Source organism: Bemisia tabaci, chromosome 5 (assembly GCF_918797505.1).
Source record: "Bemisia tabaci chromosome 5, PGI_BMITA_v3".
Lineage (NCBI taxonomy): Eukaryota > Metazoa > Arthropoda > Insecta > Hemiptera > Aleyrodidae > Bemisia > Bemisia tabaci.
In genome coordinates, this window is record NC_092797.1 from 55,987,791 (window position 1) to 56,007,691 (window position 19,901).

Below are 19,901 nucleotides of genomic sequence, written 5' to 3' on the forward strand. Positions count from 1 at the left end.
ATATAGATATGGTAAATAAGATGGATGCTGAGAGATCAAGGCTGAATTAAGTTTCTGGTGGCTTCAATTCCAAGTTACGGAAGAAATCGAAACCACGGGGCAACGGCACACAGTGGATCGAGTCAATTAGAGAGATCGGACATGACTTTTGACTAAAACTGCAAATTTTGATGTTCATTTTGTCACATTTTACATATTATGGGGTGCCTTATGAAGAAAATTTCACGAGAAAACCAATGGATCCACTTTTAGAGCCGTAAAATTTTGTATAAATGGAGTTATAAGCGTTTAAAGTTTCCAAATTTTGTCCGACCTGTTCTATCGACTGGATCCACTGTGCGATGGTGGTGTATCCGTGGTTTTGCACTTCGGCCATCGATATTGTCCGGATCAATTTCCTTAAATTCTCATTTTTACACCTACTCTGCCGTGCTAAGGAAGAACGCCGTATGAACCTGCGTCAGTTGCCAAATTCCCTTTGATAAAATTCGAATTTTCAGGAAAACTTGTGAATATTTCCGGTTCAAATTTCCAGGGAATTTTCCTCGTCACTAGGTCAATATCATCTAAAAATTTCAATAGAAAATATTAAGAAGGGTGTCTAGTGGTTTTTCATCTTAGGAAATCCTGAAGAAATCCTGATTTCATAATATTCCCAAATCCTGATCAAATCTTGATTTTTTGAGAGGAAAAATTAAAATTTCTGTATAAGCGTATGCGAAAGCAGAACTCGTGAACCAGATCGAACCGACCGGACGACCGGCTTTTCTCAAATCCTGATTTTACGGCCGATTTTTCCTCAAATTCTGATGAAATTGGGATTAAATCCTGATCGGCCTTGAATCCTGATAGAATCGGGAAAATCAGGAAAAACCTGATGCTAGACACCCTGATAATAACTCTCCTCAAAAATGAACATTTAATTGAAGGAAATTTGACAACTCTCGAATGTTCATACGGCGTTCTTCCTTAGGACGGCAGTACTGCTCTCTCAAATAAGACTGGAGCGTTTACGCGCGTGGAAATGGACGGCAACAGCGTGGATCAATCTGCCGTGACCGATGAGTCTCGATGATCCGGCTCGCGCTTGCACAAGCTACAAGCTGCAACTGCAACTGCAACTACAACTGCAATTGTAATTGGCGTTGTCTCCCGATGCCGGCGCTCATTAACCACCGATTATCAGCCGAGAATCAGCGCGTAGCGAGGGCGTCGTCGTTGCGCATGCGCGAGCCCCGGGCGCCGGCGCCGCGACGCCGAGCGTCGGTCACCTCGCCGGATAATTAGCCCGCGTTATGCAAATATTGTCCGGTCCCTCCACGACCGGTCACTGCCCTGGACAGGGACATCGGGCCAGTAAAGTGGACCAGATATCGTCCATCCGTAAAGACGCATCTCTATTGCCACGTGAGCTCTGTCCTTCATATAACCCCGTGCTCTCTAGGGCTCACGTAGGAATCGAGATACGTCCTTATGTCAGAGGAGCGACCTTAAGGGCAGCCTATCGTCTAGTCCTGTTCATCTGTCTTCGTAGCAGTGTAGCCTGGGATCGATCTTGGTGTTGAAATTGGAGTTCCTTCGAGAGTCTGGCAGTTTCGATCAAATAAACTTGTTTTATGGAATCGAGAAAGTAAATAAATCGGTGGCCGAGGTGTTAAGTCGTCTTCGTACGATCAGAGCGGGAGCCTCCAAGTGAGTAATCTATGGAGTTGTTGACCGTTGCTACATGTATGATGAACATGTTACCGTGGTTGTAAGTAATTTTTTCATCTTTCAAAGGTCATTCATGAGATCAGGTCACATCCATCTAGCATAAGTTGGACCGAGTTTATCAGAAAGGAACCAACCCATATTTTCGACAAAATTGAGTTGAGAATGTTTATGAGTTCTTCTAATCGTATATTTTCTCCTGCCAAAAACTCAAAGTCGAAAAAGAAAATTAGTTTATGAAAAGAGGGGCTGGAGTTTATTTTCTACACTTATGGAGGAATAAAACTTCAAAGCTTTTCTCAGTCTCAATTTAATGTGATATGGATGTGTTCCTTTCTGATAAATTCGGTTCATTTGTTGTAAAGAAGACAAAATTTGTTGTTTCGAAGCGAATGCTCCCTCTTCTGTCATTCCCTTAGTGATATCCCCATAATATTGAAACTTGCTCTTGCAATATTATTAAGAGATTCAAATGACCAAAACAAGTTCAATCTTTTGAGTCATTCACCCTTTTACAGCACCTATCCTTCGATCAAACGATATTTTGCAGCAAAGGAACATTTATCTTTGATTCTTTTCAGAGACACCGTAAGTGCTATTAATTCCCCAAAGTAGATTGGCAATATTAAGGATGAGCCAGAATTCGAGTAATAGTAATCCCTTCTTGCAAATAGTCCAAATAGTCTAATTGTGTCATGAAAATTGTATCCATAGAGCGGTTCATGAACGATAGTAACTTTTTCGATAAGTTAGATCACTATTAGTTATTACTTGTACGATTCGCGGGCTATCAAGACACGATGGTTTTGGCTTGTGCTTGAAGTTGCTATGAGTTACAAATCTACTAATTACTTTCTCAATTAATACTGCGTTAACCATGAGCTTAGAGCTTGATTTAACCATAAATGGTCCATAAATTTCCTGCCAAAATAACAGGATCTTCAGACTGATAAATTGCTCGGCCATACAAGATCGGTCATACAGATTCATGAGTTTTTTGTTGTTGAAATTTTGACATCATGCGGCCACACTAATCACTAATTTAGCCAACTTTTAGGAAGAACAAATGATTTCATAGAGGTAAAGAATCGCATGACTTCTAAATCTCAAATGTGCCCTAAAATGTATTAAAATTAACCAAAATAATGAAAAGGCCACGTTTTAACCATAGAAATTGCTTCCTCTGCCCAGAACAAGTGACGGCCTGGGTATCATTTTTACAATTTCTCATGATTGTCCCCTGAAAAGGCATTCCAGACATTAACAAATCTTCGATAATATCTCTACGATACATTTTTACAATTTCTCATGATCGTTCCCTAAAAAGGGCATTTCCGACATTACCAGACTGACATTACGAACATCACTTTCCAAACTTACTATGAGAATATCTTCGATACACTGTTTTGGAGAAATGTCGAATTCAATGGTTGATTTGAACTCTGATATCCATCGGAGGCATTATTTTGGTCACATATGAGGGCAGGGCCGGATTAAGGGGGTGGCCACATGGGCCGCGGCCCATGGCGGCAAAATTAGGGGGCGGCAAATTTTGCAATTTTTTTCAATGCAGGTACAAAAAAAATCGGATTCAGAAAAAAATACAAACCAGAAAAGGTGACAAAATCTCTCATTTCCTGAGAGTTCATTAATTTCTAATTTCGTCGTATTTGGGTGATACAAAAGACTGCGCACCTTTAATTAGTTGAGTTAAGAGAGAAACCAAACACGTAATTTGGCCTGGAGCGGCGCGGCGCAAAGAGAAATGATGACGAGGACTTGAGATGAAAAGGAGAAACCCTCGACGCGGCGGTCGGCATGTAACACATATTAGCGCCTACGAGACTGCATGGATACTTCACGCATTGCGTCAAGCACAGTACTGTCAACAGCGGTCGGCGCGGCGTGAAACGCACAGTGCCTACAAGACTACATGAATACTTCACGCATTGCGCCAAATACAGCGTGGCCAGCGCGGCACGGCGGCGGAAGTTAAAATTATTAAACCACATGTATGTTTGTTCTTTCTTAATTTTTTAGTTCATTTCTTACAAATGAAAGGCCTTGTACCCACAGAGATAGGTTTACGGAACTGAACTTTCGCGCGAAGTTCCGTCAACTTTTGCTAGTAGTGTTGACAGGGCTTACGCAAAAAATGTGTCCAACACGAGTGAACGCGTCTTATGCACCCTTCTCCCTCCGGCACGTTCACTTGATGGTTTTTATTGTTGTTTCAAAATGAATGAGAAGAGGGCGGCAAATTACAGGCGGCCCATGGGCGGCAAGTAGGTAAATCCGGCCATGTATGAGGGAAGGAAAAAACATCCAGGAGGTATGAAAAATTGACATGGGTAGGGAGAAAACTTCAAAAACTTCAACATACCCTTTTATGACTAAAAATCATGTTTTAACTGAAGGAAATATTCCATCTACTCTTCAAAAATGAAGCCTTTGGCATGCATCATTCTAACACAATTTTTGTTATTGCACTCTGTGAGAGAAGCACTATTAGCCAACTTGATGCTATTGTAAATTCCCTTGGCGCACTCACCATAGAATTTTAATATCATGTTTAAACCGCAGGAATTATTCCATCCACCCCTCAAAAGTAGCGTCTTCGCCATAATTTCAACATACCTTTTTGATTGCACTCTAAGAGAAGCGCATTATTAACCGTCTTCAAGCCATAAATTCGCTTTGATCATTCAGAATAAAATTTTAACATGCATGAGCATGACTTTCATGGAACACTTGGACAGCTATTTGCGGCTCATCCGTAAAAACACTTATGTGGACAAGGAAACTAAATGGTACATACGTTGTTTCTAAACTGAATCACAAATTGTAATTACCTACTACACTGAAAAAAAAGTTCGGTCATATGAGCCAATCGTTCGGTGTTCTATATCATCCCAACTATTCGCTTTGTCAAACTGAACTTTCGGTTCGTGTAACCGGATATTCGGTTCATATGACTGAACTTTAGTTGTCAGTTCACTTTCCCGTTTAAGTTTGGTTACACGAACCGAAAGTTCGGTTTGATGAACTGAAAATTTGGTTTGACAAACCGAATTGGTTGTGATAATATGCTGCCGTGCTAAGGACAGAACGCCGTAAGAGCCTCCAGACGTTGCCAAGTTTCCTTCGATAAAAACTTATATTACTGGGAAAGAATATTTTTTTCCAAAATTTTCAGACGATTCTGAACGCAATTTAATCTAGAATATCTGATAATTTCAAAGAAAAATGTGCATGAGTGTCGTCAAAAATACATGTTTTATCAATGGAAATTTGGCAACTCTTGAATGTTCATACGGCGTTCTTCCTTAGCACGGCAGTATGGACCGAACTTTACAACATAACGTGCAACCGAACTTTCTTTTTCATTAATTGCAAGATGCAATCTTATTTTAGGGCATGTTTAAATTTTTTAATCCCCCTCCCCTCTCCCTCCATGCAATTTTTCCACATTCCTCATACCTTTCGATCATTGGCTGCTCAAAGGGGCGCATTTCCATGGACCCCGATCTCCGGTTCCCGATCTCGGGACGACGGCGGGCGGAGGTGGGGAGGAGTATAAGAGCGTCTGGAAGCGGCGCCGCGGAGCAATGTCAGTGTTGTTCGGGCGGCGTCGCGGTGCGGAGGTTCTTTGACTCGGCCGAGTTGTTGCGTCCTGCGTGTGCGTCTTGCGTCTTGCGTCTTGCGTGTGCGTCTTGCGTGCGGATCTCGGGCTTTGGTGAGTGCGGGGTGGTGCGATGGGGAGCAGTGGCGGCAGCGGCGAGGACCTGTGCGTCCACCTCGGGGACTACGTTCTCCGCTTCGAGGATGAGCCCGAGTACGAGGAGGTCTACAGGGAGCGCGCCCTCACCGAGCTTCGTGAGACCCCCGAGCTCCGACAGCAGTCCCTTCAGGAACTGAGGCAGCTCATGCAGAGTAAGTCCACTCTCGCATTTCTTCAATTCTCTCATCACAGTTTTCCCGTCTAAGGAAAAACCACGTATGAACCCTCGTCAGTCGCCAAAGGGGTACGTGCAAAACGGGCCATTTCAGGCTCGGGCGGATACCTTTGGGACTTGCCCTATTCATTCACCAAAAATGCCCGATCTTTTCCCAAAGTTTCAAGCCCCCCAAAAATTTTGGGGAGACGCGGCGGGGGTTCAAAGTTAAAAACCAGCGAAATTTTGGGGGGCTTGAAAGTTTGGGAAAAGATCGGGCATTGTTCGGTGAATGAATAGAACAAGTCCCAAAGGTATCCGCCCCGACCCCGAAATGGCCCGTTTTGGACATGCCCCTTTCCTATGATTCTATACGAATTTTCAGGAAAATTTCTGAGTATTTTCCGTTCAATTTTCAGAGAATTTCCTTTGTAACTACGCGGAGAAAAAAACACGATTATTCTACGGTTACAACGGTAGTATGTACGCGGGATTCCATGGTAGTAGAACCTTGGGTTTTGATGATTGCATGATGAGCACGGTCATGTTACCGTGTCCACCGTAATATTTCTGGGAGCACAATAATGCTACTCTGAGCATGGTTATGCTGCCATGCTCATCAATAATCTTACCAAAGTCCACGGCTCTACTACCGTGGAATCTCGTTTGACATTACCACCGTGGTAACCGCAGAAGGACCGTGTTTTTTCACTCGGTGTAGATCTAAATTATTAGAAAATTTTAAGATAAATATGCATAACTATCCTCAAAAACAAACATTTTATCACAGGAAATTTGACAACTCTCCAATGTTCCTACGGCTTTTTCCTTAGCAGCTAGCACGGCAGACCGTGCTAAGGAAGAACGCCGCATGAGCTTTTAGACGTTGCCAAGTTTCCTACGATAAAAATCGATTTTACTGAGAAAATTGCGAGTGTTATTTTCCAAAATTTTCTGAAAATTTTGTACTCAATTTGATCCAAAATATCTGACTATTTCATGGAAAAATATGCTTGAATGTTGTCAAAAATAGATGTTTTATCTAGGGAAATTTGGCAACTTTCGAATGTTCATACGGCGTTTTCTCCTTAGCAGGCGACACGGCAGAGTTGCCCATAAAGATGTGTTAAGCCTATGAAAGGAGGGATATCGATAAGGGCCGTTTTCGGGCTCACCCTGAATTACCGCAACTCTACAATATTTTTTGCTGATTAGAGGACTATATTTTGCGGAATTTATCATTATTTGGTCAATTTCGGCCTCATCACGGGTCTAATACTGGCCCTATGTGTCTGAAGCCGATTTCAGCAAAAAATGCAGGTTTTGCAGGTTTGCGGTCGAATGTGGAATTTTCGCCAAGATTGGCCTTTGAATTCATGTTTAAACCAGTCCTAGACCTGGAAAGAGACCGAAAAGGACCAAGTAATGACGCATTGGGGGTAAATAACTTGCGTTATTTTCACTTCAAACTCCAAAGGGATTTTTGAGGTTGGCTTTAATTTCGCGAAGAGACTTAAACACTAGAACAAAGCGAGGGAGAGTATCAAAGATGACGAGGGAGAGCGCTGGACTCCGTGTGACCGTCCAGTTTCGCTAATCAGACAGCACTCAATGAAAATTACTGAAATTGACTCTTAACTGAGATATTTAATGGTTCTAGACGTGTGCATTCAAACCTCCCGCTCATGAAAACAAAATAGTCTAAGCACGTAAATCAAATCGCACACTAAACTTTACCATGACAATCACTGCGATATGAAAATTCTTGATACTTTCGCTCAGCTACAGCTAATTGTTTACACTTTGAACGATAGTGGGTAGGAAAGGAACAACGCTCGATTGAGAAGCCTGCCGAAACCGTTGTAGCACGCGATTGGACTCACGTAGAGTATTGAGTTTCTTTTGACCGGGCACTTCAAGTTACTCATAACCAATGTAAAATAAAAACATTAATATCCTAGTTAGGAGTTAATTTCAGTGATTTTCGATGCAAGAATCATGTTTTGCACGAAATTCTAATTATGAAACATAAATCAGAATGCTTAAATTCGTATCTTGTCTAGTGATTTATTGTGGGCAGATTCCTCTGAGGAATGCAAAAATCAAAATATATGAAATTTCTAGGGTAAAAAATTGTTCAAATAGAAATTTTGGCTCTGGGGCGGAAGTACAAAAACTGATTTCAGCCGAGAGCACGCACACAAAGTGCCCGGCTTGTTCTGAGAACAGTCACCTGTGAGATGTAGACCCACAGCGATACAGTCTAAACAGACTAAGAGTGGTCAGTATCCCCGGCTTTGTTTACACATGTCGCGGTCTCGGGTGACAGAGAGCATCATGCGTTTGTCAGCAAAAAAAGACGTAAAGTTGTGTAATGGTGTTCTTTCGTCGATCAATGGAGCCTTCTGAATGCTGCTTCAGCGATCTCGGCCACTGCTGACCGTGGCAACGAAAATTTAGCAAAAATAGGAAAACCAATTTTCCGTCAAATTAGTTGCTCTTGAACCGTCAGTCTGTGAGTATGGATCCAATTCTTGTGTCGAACAGTTTTCCAAAGAATCACTCTAATCTAGTGGGGTCAACATTTCTGGAATTCGGTGTTCGATGAAAATAGCTAAGTAAAGTTCTTATTCAAGTGGTAAGTGCTGTTTTAATTTGTACATTGTCACTTGATGAAGTGTTGATTGGTCTTTTTTACGTTATGAGATTTAAAAATGTATTTTATTCCTTTCTTGCATATTAGATAATTAATATATATTAATAATCTATTTTCACCGGTTTAGGTAATTATTACTACGTCGTGCCTTGAATTTAGACTCACATCCTCGAAAATTTCAACTTGTCAATTAGAACTTACTAGAAAATATACGTTTTAAGTAATCCTAACATATGAACATAGTAAGAACAAGGCAAACATAGGGACATTATAATTTGAGAATATTCGTCTTTATCAGCAATCAATGCACGAAATAAATTCATCTTCAAAATTTTTTTCTAGAAAGAACTGGCGACTATGAGAAATATTGAAGTTTTTAAAAATATGTGTGGTCATATAATATTTTGTACATCAGAGTGAGTTATTATTCAGCGTCTATTAGCGGCTCTGGTGCTTGCACTAGAGCTGCTATTCCGGACGGTCCCAGCTGGGGAGTATCAACGGACCATGTTACATTGGAGAGACCGCGTGTTGGTTGATGGGAATCGGCGCCATTTTCTGCTGTTTAGGGGGGACTGATTTTATTTTAATTGATATCTTTTTCCTGTGAGCGAATGCTATGTTGTGTAGTGTATTTTTGGAATCATGGTGATACTGTCAATAATTCACTGAAAAAAAAGTAGTTAGCGTTGAGAACTAATTTGGTTGGTTCTCGCCAAGTAGAATCAAAATTAGGCTTCAGAACTAATTTATTGTACTGAAGCACCAATCAATTCGCTTCATACGCTGACTTGACTTTACTAGAGCGCGAACCAGAATTGGAAAACAGCACTAGTTGTAAAATTAGCGCTGTGGTAAGACAAATTCACCTTCGGGTCAAACTAATTCGCCCTCAACACTAACTGCCACATTGTCCGTTACATTTATTTAGTTTCGAAAAAGTGGCGTCGGTACAACAGCCTCAATCGCGTCAGCTCGTGAAAATAAATTAAAATGTGAAATTTCGGGCTCGTTTGACAATGTAAATACTCCCGGTATGATTTATAGTGTCCTCTCTTTCTTGAAAACGTTCGAAAGCAACATAAATAAACCTGTTAAGGTTAGAAATCGTCTGTTCAATTCAAAACGTAAACAAGCATGATATTCGTTGGAGTCGTCAATCTTCTATATTAAATTGCGATTAAAGCGTTCCGCGTTCAGTTTATATTTTTACGAAAATCTGTGAACTTACTGCTTACTTCTATAGTTCGTGTTCTCCCGTAATTTCAAAAGAATATCTCAAGTGTTCGGACGCCGACATCGGTTGGTCCAGTGGTTAGCGCAACTGATCACAGACCTAGATGTCCCGGGTTCGAATCCCGGCCTCGGTGGCAAGATTTGATGGTCTCAGATCTTGTCACCGTGGAGTGGCATGGATGTTTCTCTTCGTTTCTTCCTTCGTTTCTTCCTTTGTACTTCTGTTTCTACTGTTGTTGTAATCTTCCCATCATTTAGCGGTGGCTGTTTGTCTACACGACTAAGGCCAATGAACTATACCTAGAGTGCGCAAGCTCTCAAAAAAAAAAAAAAAAAAAAAAAAAAAAAAAAAAAAAAAAACTTCTTTTCCTGAAAGTATTGTCCAGTTATCATTCGCTAAGCCGTTTTCTCCTCTCTCAGTTTTGAGGTTAGGTTGACCCAACCCTACCGAATGCGAATTAGAGTAGCGGAATTAGTTTCCAGCACTAATAGTGGTTAGTGTACAGAAACCAAAAATCATGTGTGTCCAAATCACACAATTTGAGTTAGTGTATAGAAACCATTTTTAGTCATCTGACGCTAACTCATTTTTTTCTCAAAACGGGTCTGTGCTTTAATCTCGCACTGGAAAAAATGTACTTTACGTTTAAAATTTGAAAATTCAAATCTATAAGTTTTCGCGCTTTTTTCGAAGAATGCCGTGGTTGGAGCTTCCTAGTCATACTACTCGACATCAGCTGATAGCAAACAAAGGTTACCAAGGAAACCGTAAACGCGTAACAACTACCTACCGTCGCCAGAGCCGCTTTCCGACGCGAATGCGTTGGAGCTTCCTGCTTGTTTTCCTTTCCAAGCGTTAAAGTCTCCGAATCTGCTCCCGTTTGTTAACTGACACACAGACCCGTTGACGAGAGGTTTAAACGCCAGAAAAATACAAATACCCTCTGCAGATAAAACATATGCATTGATGAAATGTAACAGTTTCTGAGAACCGCAGAGCTTGCGTATCGCGTACTTTATGGTTAGGGAAACTCACCAAACCAATTTCCGCGGCACAAATAACTCTATTATTTATTTACGTGATGCTGTGCAGTCGCATCTGTCCCATTGCGAAAAACAGGAGGATAATTACGAGTAATTACGGTTTACTTCCTTGTTCCGCGCAATTAAATCGTGGAGCGACTGAAAAACACCCAGCGCTCTTGCGGAAAAACGTCGGATTTGTGCACGAACTGCACTTTTGCTAACCGAATTTTTCATGCGTGAATCATTCTTGAAAAAAAAAACCCAAAGCGCTCATCTGTATCTGCAGAGCGAGGGAGCTACCGGCTTGCGGTCGCAGAACCAGCGGTGAAATACTCTCAACCGGTGACTTATTATGCAATCACTCTTGCGTGCCATAAATAAAATTATTCAAATACAGTAATATTCGAAGATGAATCGGAATTGACTGTAAAACAAAAAAGAATGCACGCTCCTCGATATGTGACGACATATTTTTTGACGAGGTGTGCGGGATGTTACGATGGAAAACCAATTTTTTTTGCTCTCAAAACAAGAGAGCCCCCAATCTAAATTTTGCTCATGCTAAAACTGTGCAGTTTTAACCACAGCTAATGATAACGAGTGATAAATATAGAATACTTTCTTTTCATAAATGTTATTTTTTATTATTATTTTGTGTACACTCCCAGTATCCCACGAGGGCTAATCCTGCGCTTTACCGTCCCTGAGAGTCCCATCCCTCTCCGTCCCTGATCAAGCCAACCCTCGATGACTGTTGCTCGAAACCATCAAACTCGGGTCACCTGGCCGGGAATCGAACCCGGGACCTCCCGATCATAGAGTAAGCGCTACAACCACTATACTGCCGTGCGAGGGAAAAACGGCGTGTAAACATTCGAGAGTTGCCGAATATCCTTCGATGAAATGTTTATTTTTGAGGAAAGTTATCGATATTTTTCCTTTAAATTTTCAGAATCTTTAGGTAAAATTGTGAACGAAACTATCTGAAAAATTGGGAGGTAAATATTTAATAAGTTTATCAGGAAATTCGCGTTTTATGAAAGGAAATTTGGCAACGTCTGAAAGTCATACGGCGTTTTTCCTTAGCACGGCAGCATACCACAGGAGGCCGTCAAAAAGTTTTCTAAAGTTATCTTTCCGTGACCAAATAAAACTTTAATAGCAACCCATTGGTGCAAATCTAGTGATCACATCGACGGTAAAACTACAAGACCACGTTTCTCGTCTGCGATGTTCAAAAATCCCCGCTCCCATTTTCTTTTTTGAAAGAGACAAATCAGTATTATTCTTTCAAGTTTTCAAACAGTTTTCTTCGCACAGAGAAGAAAAATCACGAAAGATTGCAAGAAATGGCGTCGAGTGGTTTCCCATTTGAAAAATACACTACGACAGGAACTCTGCGACGTTACACACCGAGATTCGTGGTCTAGTTTTACCGTCGATATACAGCTCTATAGAGATCGAGTCGAAACGTTTGTAAGATATTGTCACTGCCACTATACGGATTTGAGGAAAAATAAAAATTGATATTTTCCCCACGAGTTGACAACTCTGCCCTCTAGCGCTCAAGATAAACCATTGATTCCCCTTTTGGCGAAAAATATTTGTGTTCAAATTGAACATTTTCCAATAATTACTGGCAAGGGCTGAGAAAAATGGTCAAATATTTCGGCTCAATTAATACGTTAATCAGTTAGGAACGGGCGATGTCATTCCCTTCGTCGGAGAAGCGTTGCCTATATTCCTCATGAATGCGTCTCTTTCCGTGAGGTACGGTCAGTAAATTTTAAATTTTGCTGCTGAATCGGCAACTTCGCTCGTCGGTTACTGGGAGGCTGATTTTTGACGTCTTGCCAAGAACTGCGAATGAAACGACTGTGTTACGTTGTAATAGTAAAGTATCCGAAATCCTCTATTCGATTTTATTCGAAATTCGACTAGAATGGCAACGCTGGAAATGAGTTTCACTCGCGGAAATTGGCAATTGCGGGAAGCTCTCAATGTGGAGCGGTGAGTTACACTGCCCTCCTAGAGAAGAACCTCTTATCTCTGTTTAAAACTTCGCGAGGATAAGCTGTTTATCCTTGCTGCAGGGCCGTCAGAGGCTGAAGAAGATGGCCCCAATGAATGCGCACAACTTGCGACTCGTGATGATACGACCGGCCGATCCAGCAATTTGACAACATCGTTTTCTTTCCATTTAAACCGATATGGAAATAAATCGATTATTCGACTCCTTTCCTCCCCTCTCTCATGACACACCAAAAGCGGAGGTCTACACTCTCCTAAAAAAATCACGTGAAATTCTGTTCAACCCCACTCCAATGAGCAGTATGTGACGGATTTTGAGTGAAAAGTTGCCACCTCGCGTCCATTTTCTATTCTCAATTAAGTCTCGAGAAATTGATGCTACGTGCCGACTTTAATGTTGCATAGCGCAGCCTTGGATTCCAGGGGGTTCAAAAGTTGTCTGTAACGCATTTACAACGCAGGCTCAAAACCCCGAGGGTTCCGAAGGAGATCGGTGTCGTGGCGTGCTTTGCGATATATCGATTGATCTGCCATTTAAACCTGTCAAAAGAATCGATAAACAGGATGTACCAAACGAACACCTTAATAATCGATTTTTTACCATAGCTTCAGATGGGGAAATATCGATAATCAATCATTCACGCCTTGCCACTGGCAGGAATTTCTAGAGGAGATCGGGTCCGCAATGATAGAATGCGTCGCAGGTCATAGAAGTTGGAAAGAATAAGCTATCAACGCCATAGCCAAACAGATAGCTCGGTATCGTCATGTTGACTTAATTACGAAAAAAAGGCTCCCAAAGAAAATGCTTGGTTTCTCGTGAAGGAGGCAAAGGGGGCGCTCAATGAAAGGGTGGCTACTGGGTGGAGGGGGCTACATGAAAAGCTCAGAAAAGCTCAAGTGACAGAGAGCGCTGTGAAAGCGGCCCTAATCAGAGATAAAGAGAAACCCTCCACTAACCTCTTGGCGACAGGCTGAAACTTTTACTTCCGGGGATTTAAATTTCTTCATGAACAATTTTAGGGGAGCAACATTCCCGTCCTAAGGATAAACGCCGTATGAACGTTCGAAAGTAGCCAAATTTCCCTATATGAAACATGTATTTCTGAGGAAAGTCAGGCTAATTTTTCGATGACGTTTTCAGGTATTTTATATTAAAATGCAAGCAAAATTGTCTGAAAAATTTGAGGTAAATTATTCACCATTTTCCCTCTAAACTCGCTTTTCATTGAAGGGAATACCGTAACGTCTGGAGGCTCATACGACGTTCTTCCTTAACACGGCAGAACAGTCATCACCCTTGTTTTTGGCTGCTGACCTACTCACCAGGTGGATGATAAGCTTCGGGTGACGTCATGGGCCAAACAAGTTTGCCAAACTTTGGTTTATTTGTAGAGCGAAATGCTCAACACGTTGTTAACATTTCACCTTGTAGGTATATGTCAACGATTGAATGTTCGAGTCCGAAAAGTAAGAGCCTCCCACTATTGTCACGAATACCAATGGGAGGTCTCTTTTCGTCTCTTTCTTATGTATGCACATGTAGCGGTGGTCCACATCCCTGGATCACGTACATAGCTTCCTATGACCGGGCGACGCTACCAGAGCGCGCGTTTTCTCCGCGATAACTTCTCATCTTTTTCTCCGGGATGACGCAAGGTATTGTGCAAAACGATAGTCGCAAAATCTAGACAATGAAGCTATTGGCGGCAAACGAGGGGGGGGGGGGGGGGGTCGTGCAATTTTGGTTATCGGCCAGAGGAGCCCGAGAAATCGCCCGAAAACGGCAAGAATATTTGCGGAATGGTCCTGACGAATGCTGATGGCCGAGACGTGTTGTCATGCCGGGCGCTCCACCGCACCGAGGGGTGGGGGAGGGAAGGGGCCACGAAAATTTCGTCACGAGTATTACACAGATAGCAATCACGGCGTCTGGCATGCAGACAAACCCGCAAAGCGTCCGGGCGGGCGCGCGGCGGTATGCGGGGCGCTACGCCCGAATTTCGTAGCGTGACGCCGCTCCGGCCGAAAGCAACCATGAAATCGCCCCCTCTTTCCTCGCTTCGCTTTTCGTGTCGTTTCAATGTCGCGTGGCCCTGTAATGATATGCGCTGACCCATATCCATGGCTAAGGGACCGTTCGAAATATACGTAACGCTGAAAAGCGGATATTTTTTACCCCCCCCCTCCCATCTTGTAACGCACCCTATGCATAGGACTGTTTTCCCTTTAAAAAAATCAGTAACGCTCAGTCTGATCCCCCTCCATTTCAGCGTTGTGTGATGACTTCGGGATGAAAAATTGCCACAATTTGAGTTAATTTTTCATCGTAGATTTTCGAAAAGTCGGAGCAGTGAGTCCATTCTATTGTTAGGTAACGCAGCAGGGTGGCATGAGACGTAAGAAAGGAATGAAAGCTTTGAAATTTCAGTGGAATATTTCACGAATTTCACGAGGCTGTGAATATATTTCATCTTTTTCAGGGGCTAGATTATGCAACCCTCACTTCCTTTCAATAACCTTTTATACTTAGACGCTATTATACCTATTTTCTCCAAATTTAATTTCCGCACTTCCGGCTCTCTTCAGTAGTACAGCAGTGTGTGCACCCATCGTCGCGTACCTATAGCATGATCTGGGAGAAGGCGGGAGTCAAACCGCTGTTGGTATGATGAAGCGAACGGGACTTGAATCTACAGCAGCGACGTCGCCGGCGTCGGTCGGTGGTTGCAAGAGACGCGAGACGCGACGCGGCGCGGCGCACAGTGGATCGAATCAATAGGAAAGGTCGGTCAAAATTTGGAAACTTTAAACGCTAATAACTCCGTTTAAACAGAGCTCGGAGGTTCTGGCAGTGGTTTCATTGGTTTCCTCGTGAAATTTTCTTCTAGGAGCACCCCTTTAGATTTAAAATGTGAGAAAATGAACATAAAAAGTTGCAGATTTAGTAAACAATTTCATGTGCGACCTCTCTCTAATTGACTGGATCCAGTGTGCGGCGCGGGTCGACGAAATCGCGAACTCTGGCCGTAACTCGTAAGTTGAGATATCCTCTCTCCGCAGCCGCAGTGGCAGCATTCACTGGCGTGACCATGAACTATAAACCACTTTTCAGCGGGAGGAGCTTGTTATTATAGTCTTACGCCGGCTCCAATCTGGGTCTCCGCCAGTGACGTCAGACTAGGGATTCTCCGACCGTTCTCATATCTATCCAAAGTCTTCTCCATACTCACTACATGGTAAAATCTGAAAAAATAGAGAAGTGGGTGCAGATATCAAGTTTTGAGGACATGCACGTACCGTAGAGTTGCGTCCAATCAGAAAGGAGGTTTAGCCATGACCAAAGTGTGCACCACGTATCTCCATTGCGGTGCTTAAAATCTCCCCTCCTCGTTTATTTTTTCCAAGTGGAACAAGTCAACTCAATAACTTGAAATTGATCAAGATTATTCTGTTAACAGAGGATAAAAATCAAAGAAGTTTTCAAGAAATAACGTCGACTAGTTTTCTAAGAAAAAATAAGGTATAGCTGAAAGTCTACAACGTGGTATATACGGATAGATGAGTGGTCTTGCACTTGAGCCATCCATAAGCTGTCCCATAAGAATTGGACCCACGCCGGAATCCTTTCATACTTTCAACTTTTGTGGAGGAATGTTACCAATGGAAGTTCTCATTCAAGGACCGTATCCATAGTCGTCATTTAATCAGCTACTTTCCGTAGGGGTCAAATATGGTCAAGATTGTGATTAAGAAGAGTTTTAGGCGATCTTTAATATAGTATCATTACAAGGAAAATTTCTGTCCTCCTCGACTAAAATTCAGTAGTGAAGCCTTGGTAATAAATCGATGAAAGGGATTAGAATGATTTGCCATCGCAAAAAGTAAAAAACCATGGAAAGAAACCTGCCTTAAAATTTACAAAACCTGGGACATATTTTTCTGAGTGCTTTGTATTTTTTGTAGCGTCAAATTATTTTGATTCTTTTAAGAATTTATTTTCAGAGTTGCACTACTGAGTGTTACTGAGGGTGGGTAGAAATTGTCCTTTTTAAGATACAATGTTAAAGATTTTCTTAAGCCCTTCTTAATATCAATCATGTAACCTCCATAACTTTTTTAGCCCATAGAAACTATGTACGATCCTTCACACCGTTGCCGAAATCACAATATTTATGGAGAGACATAGAGTGTTTATTATACTTGTGCGGGAAAGGAAATCTGAAACGCCTTCAATTTAGTGTTTATGCAACACGGCCATCTCTCGAACACGAATAGTTGTATCCGGACGTTTACCTTTAATTAGTAGGTTGCCTCTGCAGGGGATCAGGAACAGGAACCATACACAGAAGCGGTCTTAATCAGCTTCTACCCTCTTGTAGGCATGCTTCGCATTATCACATTGTACGAAGAGGAGGTTGGAAAAATATCTTAACAAAACTTTTGCGAAGGGATGGCTTTTAAAAAATTCCGGTAAAATTCAATGGCACAACTTTTGACACGGATTTTTGCAAGAGATTCGGTGATGTGCCGGGGCCGAAAAATACCAGATTCTAGTGATCAAATGTCATAATTTGTGCAAAATTTAAGAAAAGTACGAATCTGCTTTGAACTTTTTTAAACCTATACTTTTTTTTCTTCGGTATCAGTGGGTAAGTATGCTGTAGGAAAGAAATCAACGCAGTGTCTTGCAATGATCTTTTTTCAAAGTCATATTGTTCAGACTGACCAGGTGCTTATCAAAATTAGCCATTTTATGATGCTATGTGAGAAAACGCCTCGAGCCTTTCTTAATCGTTACCTTCGGGGACCTCCGAAAGTAAATAAGCTGACTAAAGAATTTGTACGAATACGACCTATTGTCTCTAGTCGTGCTGCATCTTATAATACATATTCAAAACAATCCATTTCGTTTCTCTATTCAAGACAGATAAAATCCGCAGAAAGTCAAGTGAACAACACCGTAGGATTCACTTTCATTTCGTCCTCATCATCAGGAAGAGATGACATTTTCTGCGATGAATCGTATCCTACTTTGATCGCGTGGGAAAATTAAATTTATATCATACTTGCCACCGCGCAGACCGGATGTCTCCGCATGGATCTACGACAGACCTAGACTCATGGACCACTGGCTCAACTGACCGGTCCGCCTGGCACTTAACCTGGCAAACTTATTTTTTTTAAAAAACAAACTCACTTACACATCCTCACGTGTACATGCGGTGATCACTCACACTTTAAAGAACCACCGGAAACTTTTCCTGGAAGTGTCTTTCCCGTTCCTGGGACCCTTGACGTTCCCTAGAAACTTTATTTCCCATGCCTGATCCCTCGGTGGCCACTAGAGAGAGGGATTATTCTGTAATCAGGGTATACTTGGCACCCATTAGCGTCCTTACAAAACCGCCTACGATAGATAAACTTAACTAAATAGGACGATTTAACATTAAAAATTTAACTAACATTTCTGTGGTCGGAGTTGCACACCCGGGGGTACCGTCGAACTTGGCACCTGGAGGGAGGGGGGACAGGAATTTATTCTATGCCTCTGTGATAATATAACCTATCTTTTTTTATCACAAATGGGGGTCCGAGGAGTTTTTTGATTTGTATACTTTTTTCCCTGGTCCAAGAGCAGGAAGGGGTGGAAACCACCCCGAAACGTCCAAGCTTTTGACTTGTTTCTTCTTAGCCTTGCTTGGTTGTCTTTTTTCCTGTGTCTTGTTTCGTTGACTAGGAGGGTTGAGGGTGCAGTATGGGTAGTTCCGAGCTTAAGGGGTCGGTCGCATTAATCTCAGAATCCATAGGGTATCCTTCAGACCCACTTGCCACATTGCCGTGCTGAGGAAGAAAGCCGTATGAACATTCGAGAGTTGCCAAATTTCCCTTGATAAAACATATATTATTGACGAAAATCATGCACATTTTTCTTTGAAATTTTCAGATATTTTAGATTAAATTGCGTACAAAATTGTCCACTATTTTTGGAAAAAATATTCAAAATTTGCCCAGTAAATTCCGTTTTTAGGGAAGGAAACTTGGCAACGCCTGAACGCTCTTACGGCGTTCTTCCTTAGCACGGCAGCATACTCTCCCTATAAATGTACTCTCGGTTCACTTGCTTTGCAATTCTCACCCTATCGAGTGGTCCATGGGGAGGGGGTGAGTGTCCAGCGAGACCCGACCAAAGAAGGGGACAAGGAGAGATGCTCCATCCGTCGAAGGGAGCCGAATTCCGCGGCGCTTATCAAATGACGCAAGTTTGTTATAATTACATCAGAGCTGCGGGCAACCTGGATTTCGTGACCTGGTTCAGCGACCAGTTTCAAGCTGTAGTCACCTGTGCTGCGGCTGGACGCTCGGCGCCCCGCTGCCGGGTCTCCGCTAAAACATCGCATTTCACCACCGCTTCGCACGTGGACTTGAGGGGTTTTTTGCGGAAAGGCAGCGGCGGCGTGGGACTCAAGGGCCGCTCACCGGTAGGTGCTGGTGCTGCACCAGGCTATTGCCCGTTGCCCGTTGCATGGTGACAAATCATAGGCGTCGCGGCCGCCGATCAATAGACCCGCGCGCCGTTGCCGTTTTTTACGTCAAATTCGCCCACTTCACCTTGTTTCTCGTGGGAATATTAAACGATTTTTTATTCATTTGGTGACGCTGTTTCAAGGTGATATCACCTCGGTTTTTTTATATTATTTTTGTATGCTTCTTTTCTCCCTCATTTTTTCTAACTGTGACAGAAAATGAAGAATTACAAAAAACTAGATTGGTTGGGAGATTTGGAGAGGGGGGGGGGGGGGGCAATTGAAAAGTGAAGCATATTTGATTGCATTTTGCAATTAGGAATTAAAATTTCTAGCTCATCTATAAGCACGCTAATAATCCTATAGGGATACTGATGCACGCACGATGTTTCTACACTGAGTTAGAAAGTGTACTTAGTTCCTAATTGCAAATGCAGCTTAAGCCGGCCAGGTTGGCCTAGTGGTCAGCGCGTCTTACTCTAGGTCAATAAATCCCGGGTCCGAATTCCGGTACCTAGTGGTGTCAAATTTTCACGGAAGTGACGAGTGGACCTGCAGAAACAGATTCTATACTCGCCCTTAATTCCTGAAATTTTGAAAAGCCTGAAACTGGGATGTGCCAAAAATCCCTCTGATGTCTCCGGAAAATAAATCTCTTTAGTAAACACATATGTCTATAGATGACTGTAGAGTGTAGAGTCGCATTTTGTTCGGAGGCAATACTCGCAACATGTTGTGAAAACAAGCAACAATCGCATTTTGTTCAAAGTTGTTTTGTGT

General features: G+C 42.3%; 1 protein-coding gene across 1 annotated transcript in view; it reads left to right on the forward strand.

The window, feature by feature from the left end:
• The first annotated feature begins 5,314 nt into the window (after positions 1-5,314).
• Positions 5,315-19,901, forward strand: part of LOC109030935 (alpha-tocopherol transfer protein-like) — a 35,985-nt gene continuing 21,398 nt past the window's right edge. The window contains exon 1 of the mRNA XM_019042173.2: positions 5,315-5,643. Coding sequence (XP_018897718.2) covers positions 5,466-5,643 — 178 coding nt within the window. The 5' untranslated portion in view covers positions 5,315-5,465. The remainder of the gene's footprint in view (positions 5,644-19,901) is intronic.